The sequence below is a fragment of the Cervus elaphus genome, chromosome 7, assembly GCF_910594005.1.
Source record: "Cervus elaphus chromosome 7, mCerEla1.1, whole genome shotgun sequence".
NCBI lineage: Eukaryota > Metazoa > Chordata > Mammalia > Artiodactyla > Cervidae > Cervus > Cervus elaphus.
Window position 1 is genome coordinate 37528601 of NC_057821.1, and position 17239 is coordinate 37545839.

General features: G+C 39.1%; 1 protein-coding gene across 7 annotated transcripts in view; it reads right to left on the reverse strand.

Annotated features, from left to right (window-relative positions):
* CDKAL1 (CDK5 regulatory subunit associated protein 1 like 1) overlaps nt 1-17239 on the reverse strand; it is a 580103-nt gene that overhangs the window by 183195 nt on the left and 379669 nt on the right. For all 7 annotated transcript variants that reach the window (XM_043908414.1, XM_043908415.1, XM_043908413.1 and 4 more), the window contains one exon: nt 12324-12469. In XM_043908414.1, the coding sequence (XP_043764349.1) occupies nt 12324-12469 (146 nt within the window). The remainder of the gene's footprint in view (nt 1-12323; nt 12470-17239) is intronic.

Here is a 17239-nt window from a genome sequence, read left to right on the forward strand (position 1 = left end):
AGATTTATTTTAGCTTACAGAAAGGGAAAACATACATCTTTTATGCATGAAAATATTGCTTGAAAATGTTTTAAAATTGAATAGTTTTCTTAAAGCTTCCTATGTACCAGGATTCTTAATGTTATAAAGTGTTTCCCATTAAATTTAGTCTCTTTTATCACTAGAAGAAAAATTCAGGGAATTACACTGCTATAAAAGTTAAGATGAATTCTGACTTTCTTCTAAGTAGAAAAACTTTCTGCAAAATTTAATTATATCATGATTCTTGAAAGCACAAATTATTTCAAAAGAAGAAAAAAGAATGAAACCCAATTATAACTGTTGAAAGAGTCAGAACAAACTAGACAATGAAGCAACTTTTTTCAAGGAAAAACTGAAAAGAATAGTATTTTTTTCAAATGATACAATTAAAACACTGAATCACAATAAATTAGGGGAAAATATATGAAAAAGAGCCAATATTGGATGGTTAAATTAAAGCAGTATTTTCTAAACATATTTAATGCTTGGTCTTATTTACATTTTTAGACTAAAAACAATTTACTCCAAATAATAATTCAGGGAAGAGAAATATGCTCACTTTCAAGGATACTGGGCTTCCCTGGTGGCTTAGATGGTAAAGAATTTGCCTGCTATGTGGGAGACCCAGGATCAATCTCTAGGTTGGGAAGACCCCCTGGAGAAGGGAGTGGCAACCCACTCCAGTATTCTTCCCTGGAGAATTCCACGAACAGAGGAGTCTGGCAGGCTACAGTCCATGGGGTTGCAAAGAGTCAGACGTGACTGAGTGACCAACACACTCATTTTTAAAGTCTTTATTTGATTTGTTACAATATTGTGACAGATTGGCAGCTCCAGTGTACTGTCGTCTTGAATTGGAGATGGTAGCAGAAGAGATATACTTAAGACTTTGCATCTACTTTCTTATAACTAATTAATTAATTTATATTTGGCTGCACTGGGTCTTCACTGCTGGGTGCCATGCTTTCTCTAGTTGTGGTATGGAGGCTTCTTTTCGAGGTGGTTTCTCTTGTTGCAGAGCACAGGCTCTTCAATAGCTGTGGCACTCAGGCTTAGCTGCTTTGCAGCATGTGGAAGCTTCCTGGACCAGGGATGGAATCCCTGTCCCCTGCACTGGCAAGTGGACTCTTTACCACTAAGATATCGGCATCTACTTTCTGATCTAGCGTGACAGATACAAGCAGTGGGTAGAAGGATATGCCCTAGAAGTTACAGAACCACAAGAAGGGACTCACCATGACGCTGAGGCAATTAATAGTATACACAAAAAGGACATCAAGATAAGAAAAATTGAAGTTCACACTGATTTCTATTTGACATGAGAGCAAAAAAATATATATATAGATGTTAAATGTCTTCAAGTCTTCAAGTTTTAAATGACATTTTCTGACAATCACTCAAAATAGACAACTGATAATTTGCCAAAATATTATTTAGTTTGGGAGGTGGTTTCAGTATGTGTTTATTTTAAAAAATAAAATCGTCATCCCCACCAGCAACAATAAAAGAATAAAGAATATTTATTGGCTTATGTGCAAAAGGAGGTATGATATTGAGAAAAGATACCTAGATGCTTAGAATTATGATTACAAATACAATTCATTTTAGAGGCAGTTATCAAACTTTAACATAAGAACTTTTTAAAAAGTATATGTAGTAGTGGAGATTGTTGGTGACCCCTCCATATTCATTCCCACCATCTTCCATAGAAACATATCATTAGCTAGACACATGGATGCCTGGAAGGAAGTATTATTTCCCATCTTCCCTTGCAGCTAGGGCTGGCCATGTTATAATCAATGATATATAAGTGGAAGTGTCATATACAACTTCCAAGAAGCTAACTTTTAAGGTAAGGAGGAGTATGTGCCTGCTCAGTCGCGAAGTTGTGTTGAACTCTTTGCAAAACCATGGACTGTAGCCCACCAGGCTGGTCTGTCCATGGGATTTTTCAGGCAAGAATACTGAAGTGGGTTGCCATTTCCTTCTCCAAGGAATCTTCCTCACCCAGGGACTGAACTTGTATCTCCTGCATCGGCAGGTGAATTCCTTAACACTGAGCTACCCGCGAAGCCCTTTCTTCAATTCTTTCTCTTTTTTGTTAGCTGGAATGCAGACTTGATGGATGGATTTTAAGCAGTCATCACGGACCATGACACAGAAACTCACATTGAGGATAGCTGAGCAACAAGATCAAATCCTGAATCTTTGCTACTAGGGACCATCCCATCAGCTCAAGATCACTACCTCCTCAATTTTTTCTTTAGATGTGAGAGGGCAATATACATCCATCTTCTTTGAGATATTATTTTATGTTTTTGGCCATTCATAACCTTATCTAAGGTTGCCAAAGCCTTTGACAGTGTGGATCACAATAAACTGTGGAAAATTCTGAAAGAGATGGGCATACCAGACCACCTGACCTGCCTCTTGAGAAATCTGTATGCAAGTCAGGAAGCACAGTTAGAACCGGACATGGAACAACAGACTGGTTCCAAATAGGACAAGGAGTACGTCAAGGCTGTATATTGTCACCCTGCTTATTTAACTTATATGCAGAGTACATCAGGAGAAACGCTGGGCTGGAGGAAGCACAAGCTGGAATCAAGATTGCTGGGAGAAATATCAATAACCTCAGATATGCAGATGACACCATCCTCATGGCAGAAAGTGAAGAAGAACTAAAGAGCCTCTTGATGAAAGTGAAAGAGGAGACTGAAAGAGTTGGCTTAAAACTCAACATTAAGAAAGCAAAGATCATGGCATCCGGTCCCATCACTTCATGGCAAATAGATGGGCAAACAGTAGAGAACAGTGGCATTATTTGGGGGGCTCCAAAATCGCTGCAGATGGTGACTGCAGCCATGAAATTAAAAGACGCTTACTCCTTGGAAGGGAAGTTATGACCAACCTAGACAGCATATTAAAAAGCAGGGATGGGGAGGGAGGGGGGAGGGGGGATCGGGATGGGGAACACATGTAAATCCATGGCTGATTCATGTCAATGTATGGCAAAAACCACTACAATATTGTAAAGTAATTAGCCTCCAACTAATAAAAATAAATGGGAAAAAAAAAAAAGCAGAGACATTACTTTGCCAACAAAGGTCTGTCTAGTCAAGGCTATGGTTTTTCCAGTGATCATGTATGGATGTGAGAGTTGGACTATAAAGAAAGCTGAGCACTGAAGAATTGATGCTTTTGAACTGTGTTGTTGGAGAAGACTCTTGAGAGTCCCTTGGACTGCAAGGAGATCCAACCAGCCCATCCTAAAGGAGATCAGTCCTGGGTGTTCATTGGAAGGACTGATGTTGAAGCTGAAACTCCAATACTTTGGCCACCTGATGCGAAGAGCTGATTCATTTGAAAAGACCCTGATGCTGGGAAAGATTGAGGGCAGGAGGAGAAGGGGACGACAGAGGATGAGATGGTTGGATGGCATCACTGACTCAATGGACATGAGTTTGAGTAAACTCTAGGAGTTGGTGATGGACAGGGAGGCCTGGTGCGCTGCAGTCCATGGGGTCTCAAAGAGTTGGATATGACTGAGCTACTGAGCTGAACTGAACCTTATCTAAACTGGAGTGCTACATGCAACAGAACCAAAAAGTACAGCAGTTTAGCAGGGCAAGAGGTAGAAAGAGCTCACACTGCAGGCTGGAAAGCTAATTAATGTTACAAGTTGGCAAAATACTTGGTCAAATTGCCACCTGCTGAACCTTGGGAGACAAACCAAATGTTAACTAAGTCTGTGCAGTAGAATTGTTACAAATGCTGCAGCAGTAGAATTGTTACCAATGATTCAGAATGTTAAATACTATTTGGCTTCTCCTTGCTGTTCTTAGCCACAAGGAACAGACTTGGGCTAGCCAGCTGCAAGCTGAGATGGAAGAAAACAGAGCTTTTCTATGAAAATCTTTGTGAATTATAGTCTAATTGGACTGAGAATCCTGTGATTTTGAGGTCTGCAGGTCTGCAAAAGCCAAGGAAGACTCTGGCTACAATACCATGGAAGATGGAACTGGTGACCTGTCATACACTAGCCCCAGTTTACCGGCAGTGATGGGATTAAGAGTGTTTTAGATGGTCTGAAAGGAGTCATCAGTAAGTTCAGAGGAGGGAGATAAAGAGGCCAGAGGTCAATAAATAAGACAGCCTTCAGGTTCAAAACTGTGTCCAGACATGACTTTTGACTACACTTGTTCATGGAACTGACAAGAAACAAACAGACTGAAAGCATACTAAATTTTTGAGGGGATCAAATTGCTAAAGATACAGCAGGATGCCATGTATAGACTGGACAGCTCTTAAAGCAATTTCCACGTCTCTCAGCACCAGAAGGAAGCAGGGATGGGAGTGTTTGAACCCAGACAGACGATCACATTGCTTACTGTCTGTCTCAGATATGGCCATGAAGGCCTGTCAACTGGGGAGCTGCCCCCACAGAAGGAAATCAGGGCTTATCAGATGGGACAACTAAAGAATGTATTTCAGTACTAGGGCAGAAAATCTTCATGATTTCTACCAAGCAGGGTTTGTTAATTCCCACCAAATGGTAGCGGAAATGTGTTTCCCATTCTCCCGTTCTTCAAATGGGGACTTTAAAAGTTATAATACTCATCTTATTTTTATTCCATTTTAAACAAAGACTTTACACCACTCTTTAGTTTATAGCATCAGTCCATAGAAAGCCACATCTGGACCTTCTAAAAAGGAAGGAGCATCAACCACAAATCATGGTACAGTAGGACAGGGTAACTAGATGGGGCTTGGGTTATCTCTCAGATAAAGGATGAGCTCTGTACATAGTAAGAAGAGTGATCAAACGGGACAGGCTGAGACAGAGACCACTAGTTGTTCCCTACTATCTCACCTACTTTTACTTCCAACAGAGTTCTTCATTTACAAATGGGGACAAAGCCACTCAAAATAAAGGTTACCTTTCTTAGCCTTTCTTTCTGCCAAGTGCAGACACATGACTAGGTTCTGACCAACTGGATATAAACAAAGTAACATGTATGACTTTCAGAAAGCATTTAAAGAGAAGGAACACATACTCTTCTTTGCCTCTCACATTCCTACAGACTAGAAAGTAAATCTGACGGCTGGCACTCAATCTTGGACCATGAGATGAAAACTTTATCCTGCCTGCATCCCTGATATGCCCAAGCCTTATAAAGCCCTATTTGCTAGCTCTGGACTTCATTTACATGACTGAAAAATAAATACTTTCTTTATGCCATTATTATTTTTTTTTCCTGTCATTCACAGACAAGCTGAACCATGACTTTTATATTCATAAATATACGTGTTGTTTTTGTTCCAGTTATTATAGCGTTAGGCACAAAACAGATAAATAAAAAACTGAACCATTTAATTAACATTATTAGAATCAGATGGAAGACTGAAACAGTAGAAACTGAAGATCTAGTCCTATAATGAATTAAATCACTACGGGATTTCAATAAGTCTTTTTAACCATGTGAACCTTGACTTTCATCCTATAGTGCAGATTGAAAACACCTAACCTACATATTTGCCTAGGTTTCTGTGACAACATTATGACAATGTGTGAGCCTTATGAAATAAAAGAAGCACTCTGATAGGAAAAATGCTTACTATTGGTACATGACTTTACAGTCTCTAATGTTTACAAGAAAACACTTAGGTAGAGAAAACATACAATGGATTGAAGGAAGGTAACATCTCAGTTTCTACAAGAAATATTATATTACAATCATTTTACAAAAGAAGGTGGGAAGAAGTTAGGGGTGATGAGACTTTTCTCTTAACTGGGCTAGAAGGAAAATAGCTAAATCAATAGAAAAGTTAATTACCTTCAAACCAATGAGTCAAGTTTGGGGTAATCCACAAGTAAAATGGTATTTACTATATAATGTCAAAATCTTCCAAATATAATACCATGTTCAAAAAGAAAAAAGCAATTGCTTTTTGACCAGGTAACTTCTCCAATGATACGCATTCATTCTCTTGAAAAAATTTAAAAGCAGCAGGGGAGAGAAGGGAGAAGAGCAGAACTTTACTACCTCTGAAAAAAATCTGACAAAAGATAAAAGTGTGAAAAAGACCCTAGGGTCTCCCCAAAATAACAACCGAGTTAAAGATATTAAAGATGATGATAAAGAGCCAGAAAATATATTTGAGGGAAGTGTTTTGCCTAAGTTATTTTGGAGGTGGGTATTCAGTGAACAGAAACACATCTGGGAAGGCATCTGGAAGAAAACTTAATTACAGAATCCTTCTTGAATCACCCTTCTTCTTTTTTTTTTTTTTTGGCAATTTTCTTTTCTTCTATTCTGACAAATATTGCTAGTTTCCAAGCCACTAGGAATAAAACTAGATGGAGGTGGGAGGGGATGGAATAAAATACAAGTTTAATATAATCTGCCTTTTATCAGATTGTGCTCCAGTATGGGCACAGGAAAGGAAGAACTCAGCATGCTAAAGAGAGAGCAGTACTTTTTTTCAGCTAGATGGACAAAGCAGGGCACAGGACAGACTGGACGTGCTAACTCCATGACTCACTTAGAGAAACCAGCCTGCCCCGGTGACCCTGGCTTCGCGCCCTTGTGACCTTCGTTGTCGGAGTGGAGAGTGGAGAGATCAGAGGTCAGAACTTTCTCTGCAAAGCTGCCACTTCACCTCTGCTTTGTTTTCACCACTAGAAGATTCCTCTTTAACCCCTGAGTGCTCACTAGTTATTGGTTGTTGGCATTTCACTGGGAAATCTGAGTATAGAAAACTTAGGGGTATGTGAATGGATATCACAGGACGGAAGGGACAAATGATAAAGGTAAATTCTGAGACAGCAAATATCATAAAATTATAAGGCAACACAAAGATGCTATCATATGGTGTGACTTACTTTAGACCCATGCAACTTGCAAGTAAAAATAAACTGGTCATTAGTTCACTCAAATTTCATTTATTGAGTAAGGGCGATGAATCCTTTTTTTTTTTTTTAAGTCCACTGTGTATCTATAGGACTTTGCTGGTGGCTCAGATGGTAAAAGAATCCATCTGTAATGGGGGAGACCTCAGTTCGATCCCTGAGTTGGGAAGATCCTCTTGGGGAAGGTGTCATATCACATCTTCTCTTTTAAACTAATTAATTTATTCTAATTGGAAGATAATTACCTTACAATATTGTGATGGTTTCTGCCATACATCGACATGAATCAGCCATAGGTACACATGTGTTCCCTCATCCTGAACTCCCCTCCCACCTTCCTCCCTACGCCATCTCTCTGGGTTGTCCCAGAGTCCTGACTTTGGGTGCCCTGGTTCATGCATGGAACTTGCACTGGTCATCTTTTTTACATATGGTAATACACAGTTCAGTGCTATTCTCTCAAATCATCCCATCCTTGCCTAGGAGATGAATCTTGTCTCCCATGTTTAAGGTCTACTTAACATAAACCGCAAGGCCACTGGACTTTTAACAAAATAATTTGTATAAACAGTTAGGTCTTTTAATTCATAAACTATTTCATTTCTTAAGAGGCATCTATCAATAGGACATTCTTGCTTGTTCCGTTCACACATTCATGTGTAAATCTGAGGACTAAGCAGTTCTTTTACTTAGCATTAGAACACATGATTGAGAGGAGAACTCTGCATGTTATCATTTTTTAAACATGTATGACAATATGTAGTTTTCACTGGGGAGTGACTGTGTAAATTCAACACAGCTCAAATGGGGAAGGACTCAAAGTTTATATCTAAGGCCCCAAGGTCCTGGGAACCCTCATTACAATCTTCTCATATATCATGATGAAAAATTCTCTCATTGGGAGGTAACTCTTTAAAATTACACGAGAAAACAAAAGTAAATGATTCAAATTTTCTACTTTCTTAAATCCCAGTATTATCTTAAGAGGACAACAGAGAAACCAGTAAAGTGACAGGGAATGAAAGTAAATTTATGAGGTATTTACTAAAAATTATAAAAACACAAATCTCTTGAAAACTCGAATTGCATCTCATGCTTTGTTCTATATAGTTTCCTTCCATATCCCTATAAATCCCATTACATCTTTCAAGAAATCATCTTATTCATTTAAATAAAAACATCAAAGGACTACAGTTAATTTTCCAACTAGATTAATAAATTTGAATAGAATAATTTCAGTCATATGAGTGTCTGCTCATGACCAGCTGTTTTAAATTAGGACATTAAGTAATTCAGACACTCTTCTTTGCAAAGGTTGCATGATTTAATAAAGTCCCATATCCCTGCACACGTGCCAACACTGCTAGGTTATCTTCAATCCAGCTGCTGTTATGATAGTAGCTGCCAACTTTCAACCAACTGAAGAGAATAATGAATCAGCTTCAAGTTGGCTCATATGTAAACTTCTACTGCTCCTAGCTAAAACACGGGCCAATTTCAACTGTAAAGAAAATTAATTAAAAAGATTTCACCTCTGCTGTTTGAGAGACATGGCACCACAAATACTGCTGAATGAGGAGTTTAAGAGCGTGCAGCTTCAGGTAAAATCCCATAGTGTGGATTTCACTCTTAAATGCAGTAGGTTGTTTTAAAGATCGAATTTTTTGAAGAAACAGATTAGGAAATGCCTCGTCCCTAATTCATAACATGATTATTTGAGAAGCCTCACACTGCTGGAGAAAAAATGAATTAATGTGACTCTTCATTTGTTAAAGGTTCATTACAGAAAAGGCTTCAGAGGAAACAAGATGCAAATAAAAAGGGCCACATTTATACAGAAGCTAAAAAGCAAAAGAGGCAAGTACCAGACCTACCATTTTCAGTGAGCACCATTGTCAAGTATTTAGTATGAGGCACAAAACAGGGCAACATAGCATCCGGTCCTATCACTTCATGGCAAACAGAAGGGAAGTATTTTCTTGGGTTCCAAAATCACTGCAAACAGTGGCTGCAGCCATGAAATTAAAAGATGCTTCCTTTGTGGCAAGAAAGCTATAACAAATCAGGACAGCATATTAAAAAGCAGAGATATCACTTTGCTGACAAAAGGCCATATAGTGAAAGCTATGATTTTTCCAGTAGTCATGTACAGATGTGAGAGTTGGATCATAAAGAAGGCTGATCGTTGAAGAATTGACGCTGTAGAACTATGGTGCTGGAGAAGACTGGAGAGTCTCTTGGACTGCAAGGAAATCAAACCAGTCAATTAATCCTACAGGAAATCAACCCTGAAAATTCATTGGAAGGACTGAAGCTGAAGCTGAAGCTCCAACGCTTCAGCCACGGGATGCAAAGAGCTGATTCACCGGAAAAGACCCTGATGCTGGAAAAGACTGAAGGCAGGAGGAGAAGGGGACAAAAGAGGATGAGATGGTTGGATGGCATCGCTGATTCAATGGACAAGAGTGTGAGCAACCCCGGGAGATAGTGGAGGACAGGGGAACCTGGTGTGTTGCAGTCCATGGGATTGCAAAGTCAGATACGACTTATAGACTGAACAACAACACAGGAGCAACATGGTAGTATCAGACCTTCTTTCTAAGAATGACAACACTGTATTAAATTTTAATAAACACTGGATGAAACAACTATGTGCTGGATCAGTTACCCAGACTAGTGTTCTATAGAAGTCCATGAAACTTTGGTGTTTCCAAGAAGCAGGAATCTATTTCGCTTGAAGTTATGCTAGATTTTTATAGGGAAAAATAAGCAAATGTCAGAGCTTAAAATATTTCATTTATTCCTACATATCCATCATCACTGGAAATGATTCACTGGATAGATGGACTGAGAGGACAGGAAAAGTTTTCTACTAAAGAGTAAAGTTAGACTGGAGTCTGTACAAGAGTGAGCCTATACTAGTCTAAGCAAGAAGACAGTTTGGACAAAACATACAATTTTTTGCTTCTGATGAACTGTCTAAAACTATAAATAGTACAAGAGTTAATTTAAAAAAGAAGTTTGGATCCTAACTGGCTAGACTTGTATTTTCCAGTTCCAGTGATTCACAGCACCTGAAACTGAAACTGTGGATGGCTGGGTGGGATGGGCTATCTTCTCCAGGAATCTCTAATTCCCTCTTGTAGGGACCTCTGATATTTCTAGTGCTGGAAATCCTGGGTAGGTTCTGGAGTCTTCTAGACAGTTTGGGTAATTCTAGGAAACCTCTGTGGATGCCTCAGAGTAATTCAGAATCCAAAGAAAGAAAAATGAGCTCAGCACTATTTTCTAATACCTTGACGTCATCCATCTTTTGACCCCTATTTAGCTCATAGATGCTGCTGAAAGTGTTCAAGAGGCAACAGATTTAAAAGGTCCATCTTTGGAGTAGTATAAAAGGCTAGAACTTGTCAGGAGATTGTTGCCCAGTTAAGCAGCCACAGTAAGTCCCCAAACAACTGAGTCAGCACTCACCCAAATGGAGGCAAAGGAAGCTGTTGATTCCTTTACCTCACTGAATCACATTAATAAAACTATTTGGAAAGTGCTCTTGTCTATTTTGCACAATAGGCTACATGTCTGCTCTCGGCAAAATCTTGTGCAAACGTATGAACCATGTGCTTATCTGCTATTGCCACTGCATTACCTGCTACTGCTCTAGTAAGCAAGAGGCAAGAAATTTCACAGGTGTTAACAATTTATTTGAGGCTTCCTAGGTGGCCCAGTGGTACAGAATCCTCCTGCCAAAGCAGCAGACTCTGGTTCGATCCCCAGGTCAAGAAGATACCTTCAAAGAGGAAATGGCAACCCACTTCAGTATTCTTGCCTGGAGAATTCCATGGACAAAGGAGCCTGACGAGCTACAGTCCTTGGGGTCTCAGAAGAGTCAGACACGACCAAGCAACTGAGGACAGCACAAATCACAACAATTTATCTGTAATTCTGAAAACAAGACGTTCACCAATACTGGTGTGCCCAACTTGTCTGCACATGAGACAACTTCAGCTAGAATAAGCTAGAACAGATTCAAAGGAGGGACACAGGCCAGCAACAAACATCTAACATAAAAATCCTTATTCTTAAAACAAAAAAAAAAATCCTTATTCTTTAGCTTCGCCCTCAGTTCTCAAAATCAGGAAGTATTAGAGATTCATCATTATTCTGTTTTCTACTTTGAAAGTTGTATATACTTAATGATTATAATTATGAAATCCTAGAATAAGTGTACTTTCCATTCACTGATTTGAATATTTGAACAATTAGCTGGATTTGCTCGAATGCAAACCAAGTGTCTTTATTTCTGGTGGTTAGGGTAATCAAGAAACGCCTAGAGGTGAAAGAAAAAAATTAGACACATAAAGGGAAGATGAGAAAGGAAGGAGAAAGTAAACAGAAGAAAAAGGTTCATATGTAGTCAGGATAAGTGACTAATTGAAGGTGGAAAAAATAATTGCTTACAATTTGTATAAAGCAATCATATCCAGTAGTACTTGGTACAAAGGTACATAATTATAAACAAGATGGAAATAAAGAGTTGTATTTTAATTAAGAAAAACAACAGAGGAAAAATTATGGGAAAAAAATTATGGAAAGTAGAAAGACCCATGCCACAAATATGCCAAGATAAATGACATACTCCCCAAGGGGAGAATAGTGCCCTGGACTTGAGAACGTTCGAATGACCTTGGCCGGCACTATTTCCTGCCTTGTATAATCATAGAAGGCATTCAACCCTTGGTGATGATGAGAAGTAGGATTTTTAAGAATATAATTATAGGCTGCAAGTGTTTTCTGTGGAAGCAAAATTATCATTCATGTCTGAGATTGTGTAAATATGCCTTAATTTTGGTCAATGGCAATTTGAACTTTAAAAAAAACAGAATCTCAAAACCTCCTTATAAAGCTCCATTCTTCAAGAAAACTACAGGGGTAAGTGTGTAAAAGCAAAGACGTTCCCAGATACTCTTCCAAAAATGCTATTTCGTAGAAAATTATCTCTTTTGTAGTGACATGATTTGACCTATCTCCATGTCAGAAACAGTTGACAACTTCAAAAAGCCACATGAAAGGAGATGTAAGCAGAGCAAAGCTAAAGCAGTTTTCATCTTCTAGGTCAGGTACAGAAATGATCACAATGCACATTACCTTGGGAAGACTGGCAACCTCACACAAATTAATGGTGTGTGATGCACAGATGGAAGGTGGATAAAACTGAGAGGAAAGAAGAAACCACATCAAGGGTGTCTAAGGAAAACTTAAAGGCTTTGAAAGCTTCAAAAGTCTCACCTCTCTCTGGTGCCTTTAATTGTGGCTACCATAAGTGCATTTTTGCCACATGCTTTTAAAAGAAAAAAGAAACGGTGATTTTCTTAAGTGCTAACAGACTTACTTGTCTTTCAGAAAATCCACCACTCTTTTGAAGTCAGCCACGCAGTATTCTCTTTTCATTTCCATGAGCACAGTGTCAGAGGCGGACTGGACTGGTATGTGCAGAAAAGCATAGACTCGGGGGTGATGAAGGATTTTTGCCATTTCCTTGAGAAAGATGGAAGGAGAAAACATTAATCATTTTAACAAATCAGAGAAGGGTTTCCCTCAGATCAACTCTCACAAGTGCAAGTGAATAAGCACAGCTAAAAACAGACCAGTCCTCTAGGCTCCTCAAGTGAAGTCCACTGGCTGCACTCTCGGACGACATCTGGGAGTTTAACACGACTTCCAGAGGATTCAACAGAAGAGCTATTTCCCCATGGTCATTGCCTCTCTCAGGTGACGAAACAGAGATAAACTCATGCAAATCCTAGAGACTAAAAAGATTTCTGAGTTCTTCAAAATAAGCACCACTCCTCCCTTGCCTCAAGGCAGTGTTATATTCTGGCCTGTTACATTAGCAGCAGGCAAACAGTTGAAGCTGTAGAATCCTGAGTACTTGAATAAAGTTCCCAAATTTACAGCAAGCCAACACTTTTTTTTTTTTAATACTAAAGAAGAAAAAGAAATCTGTGCCTCACCTGTTTCTTTTTCAGCTAGTTAGCAAACACTTATTTTTGAGCATGCAAAAGGCACAGGATCAGACAACGAAGCCAGTCAATTCACCTCTGGTCACCTACTGGCATCTACCTATAAGCTGCAGTCTCAAAGAGGAGAAAGAAGGGAAGAGCAGGAAGAAGAATCTGTCTGGCAAAGTTAAAGAGAGCAGGTTTGAGTGAAATCATTAGGAAATACATAGATTGTTCTAAATTCCTCCAAGGATGTGAAGTGGGCAGGAAAAAGAATGGTAAAAGGAAAACTGAGGTAAGGAAACCATTTATGCGAGCAATAAGAAAAATATGACGAACTTATGGCCCACCAATGGTGGGGGAGGTGGGGGCAAGGGGGGAAGAGAGGGAGATGAGAGAGAGAGTGGTCACTAAGGGTCCGAAAGAGATAATGTCAAAACAGGAACTGCTCTTTAATAACTTGCATGTGTCCAGTGATTTTAGTTTTCAGAGTACCATACTGCACTCTCACATCAGCTGTCTAACTTTATCATTAGAAAAGCATTTTGAGGGATCTTGTGGAGTCAAAGAGCCACCTAATTCCATAGAGGTGACTGCCTCTTTGCTATTCGGGGCTCAGTCATATATATGTATCACCCATGCCCTTTGTCCCTTCATTTTCTTTCCACTGACTATGAATACTAGTATTTTGACGAAAGTGGAAGAAAAGAATGACAAACTCAAGCGACTTAGTTTCTTAGGAGCAGCTTAGTTGGTTTAAAAAAAATCCTTCTGATTAAGAAATTCAAATAACCAAATGATATTACTCATGGATATCCTTTATCGACCTTCTCTTTCGGGAATTAATTGGGATATACGACTGAGCGACTAACACACACAAACACGCTGTGTTAAACATAGATTACTAAATTGGAACTGAAGTTCAAGAATTTATTTGGCAGCAAAATAACTTGCTAGCACATTACCTGAAGTTCTCCTTCACAAAACCTACATTTCTTGGCTGGGTATTTAGTCAGAAGGCCCTTCACCTCCTTATTCAAGATTACCATTTATAAGGCTATGGGAGGCAGGGCTGAACATTTATCGTCACTACTGACTCTGAGTAAATACACTGGCCTCCTGCTATGATTCTCTCCGTCTTTCAGGTTTTTTACACCCGAGTATCAAGATTCTCGAACAGTGTGAAAAAAAAACAATTATACAAAAATCTCTGTTTTCTAAAGGGGCAGGACTCAGCTTTGGGTAACTTGCAATGTACATACTGTGGCAAAAAAAATTACACCTTTACAAGTAAAACAATTTGTGAATTAAAGTTCTCCTCTCAATCTCTGTGCACTGGTTTTCTTATCTGAAGAATGAAGACAGTGGTAATACCCACCTCATAGGGTTACTGGGCTATGGTAAGAATAAGACAACCCAGTAAAGTGCTTATGTGTTAGCATTTAAGACACAAATTATCTAACATTCTTCTTCTTCGGAGAATGTTTAAAACTCATAGTTACACATTTTCATACATGTTAATGAATCATCAATAAACAGAATAGCTTTTCAACAAGGTAGCTTCCTTAACTAGTAAGTGAAGGAGCGATAACTTGTACTGATTTGCAAAAAATAAATTTGGAAGGGGTTCCCAGTGAACATGACCTGGGGCCAGAAAGGGTGCAGTTTCTGTTGGAAACACTCAGGGTGGCCCTTCTAGTATAAACAGGATACTTCACTAGATGAAGCATTGCCCTATTACAGTATGACAATTTTCAAATTAAAACGTTAATAGAAAACAAGCAGGATAAATTTGGTGGGTTTTTTCCCCCTTTGGCTCTCAAAGTAAGATTTCCCAACAGTAATTATCTTCAGCTTCATGCTACAGACTTTGTAACTTCATAAAGGTAGATTCCAAAACATAAAATAAAAATAAGCTCACCCCTTGCATAAAGTCTATACTTTTACCACTAGAAGAACCACAACTTAATGTATATTAACATAACCCAAAGAGACAATTAGATATTTTTTGTATTGTTTTTCCTTCTGTCCCTCTTCTCACTTAATACTGTTGGTTACATACACTCCAATACTTTGGCCAACTGATGCAAAGAACTGACTCACTGGAAAAGACCCTGATGCTGGGAAAGATTGAGGGCAGGAGGAGAAGGGGACGACAGTGGATGAGATGGTTGGATGGCATCATTGACTCAATGGACTTCATTTGGAGTTTGAGCAAACTCCAGGAGATAGTGAAGGACAAGGAAGCCTGGTGTGCTGCACTCCATGCAGTCATAAAGAATTGGACACGACTGAGTGACTGAACAACAAATGAATAATCTTTGGGCTACTTCCCCTTTCAAAATTCTCTATTTTTAAGGTTTAGTTTGGAGTTCCAGATTCTCCGGTATAAGAGATGACTTCTTATTTCGTGATGCCTCAGCAACCTGTTCCTGCTATCACCAACGTATTTCCTTAAATCTACCATGCAACATGGCCATGCATCTCCCAAACAGAAGGTCTACAAGGGCAGTAATCAAGTCTTATTCCACTCGCTGGATTCTACAATGGCTAGGACTATGCCAAGTATACACCACCAAACATATAAATGGAGACTTAAGTCAAAACTACATCCACATACAAAGAGAAAGACTTAAAATATAATTGATGTTTGACAGTAAAACAAACTTTCCACTAGCTCCACTTGGCTAAAGCAGGTAGATAAGCACATAGGCAGGCAGGTATACAAGATAATTGGCCTGCCTTAATTGTAGATCTTTGGTCACCTGATACAGTCCAGTCACTGGAAAAGACCCTGAGGCTGAGAAAGGTTGAAGGCAAAAGGAGAAGAGGGCGGCAGAAGACGAGAGGAGAGTGTGAGGGACAGGGAGTCCTGGCGTGCTACAGTCCATAGGGTCACAGAGAGTCAGACACAACTTAGCGACTGAACAGCAGCAAACAATTTTAGAAGCCAAGATCAGGTACTTTCTAGGTAGCCCCACCATGGGTTATTGCTCTAAACATCTGCTGGAGCTTTGGATTAAAATCACAGTGTATATTCTTATGGAAGTAATTTACAAATGGTGCGCTCAAGAATAGCAATCAAGAGCAACCCTAAGCTCTGAGGTGGGTAATAGAGACTGAAAGCAGAGATATCACTCTGCCAACAAAGGTCTGTATATTAAAGGCTATGGTCTTCCCAGTGGTCACGTACAGTTGTGAGAGCTGAACTGTAAAGGTAGAATGCCAAAGAACTGATGCCTTTGAACTGTGGCGCTGGAGAAGACTCCTGAAAGTCCCTTGCACAGCAAGATCAAACCAGTTGATCTTAAGGGAGGATCAAACCTGAATATTCACTGGAAGGACTGATGCTGAAGTTGAAGCTCCAGTATTTTGGTCATCTGATGCAAACAGATGACTCATTGGAAAAGTCCCTGATGCTGGGAAAGATTGAGGGCAGGAGGAGAAGAGGGCATCAGAGGATGAGATGGTTAAATGGCATCACCAACTAAATGGACGTGAATTTGGGCAGACTCCAGAGATGGTGAAGGACAGTGAGACCTGGCGTATTGCTACAGTCCATGGGATCATAAAGAGTTGGACATGACTGGGTGACTGAACAACAATAAAACAGGCAAGTATGTGAGCAGGCATGTGTGGGTCTGTATGTGTGTGCACATGCCTGTGTGTGTTTGGAGGAGCCCTTGTAGCATCTAGCATAGAAACAGTATCTATTAATATTTTAATACAAGTTCGTTTTTAATGTGATGGTTGAAGTATCAAGGCTGCTTAAAATACAAATGCTGACTACTTTGTAGGTAAGGACCACAGAATGCCTAACAGATCAAGAAAATAGTATTTCTATCTGGTGTTTTCATATGGAATTTTCCTATTACAAGCTGGTAATCATCTCAGTGTTTGTGATTTTTTAATGAACTTAAAAAGCAAAGAAAAAAATAATGAATGAAAACAGGCTTAATTTTGAAAAGTAATTTATATATGATATATTTTTTAAAAACAATGTTAAGTCTCACATTTATTGCCCTGCAATTATCAAATTAGTCATCATTTTCTACCTGGGTACTGAATATACATACACTAGGAGCCAACAAAGTCACTCAGTATGTGAGAGTGTATAATATACATTAATACTTGCATTCAGATGCCCCTGCAGTTCATTCACAGGGAAAGCCCTCTCAGATTATAACTTTGTTAGGAAGTATATGCATACTTACAATGCAAAATTTAACATTGCTTTTTTTTTTTTTAGCTAACTTAAGATACATGAGCTAACCTAAGAAGCAAGCATACACAATATACATAAACT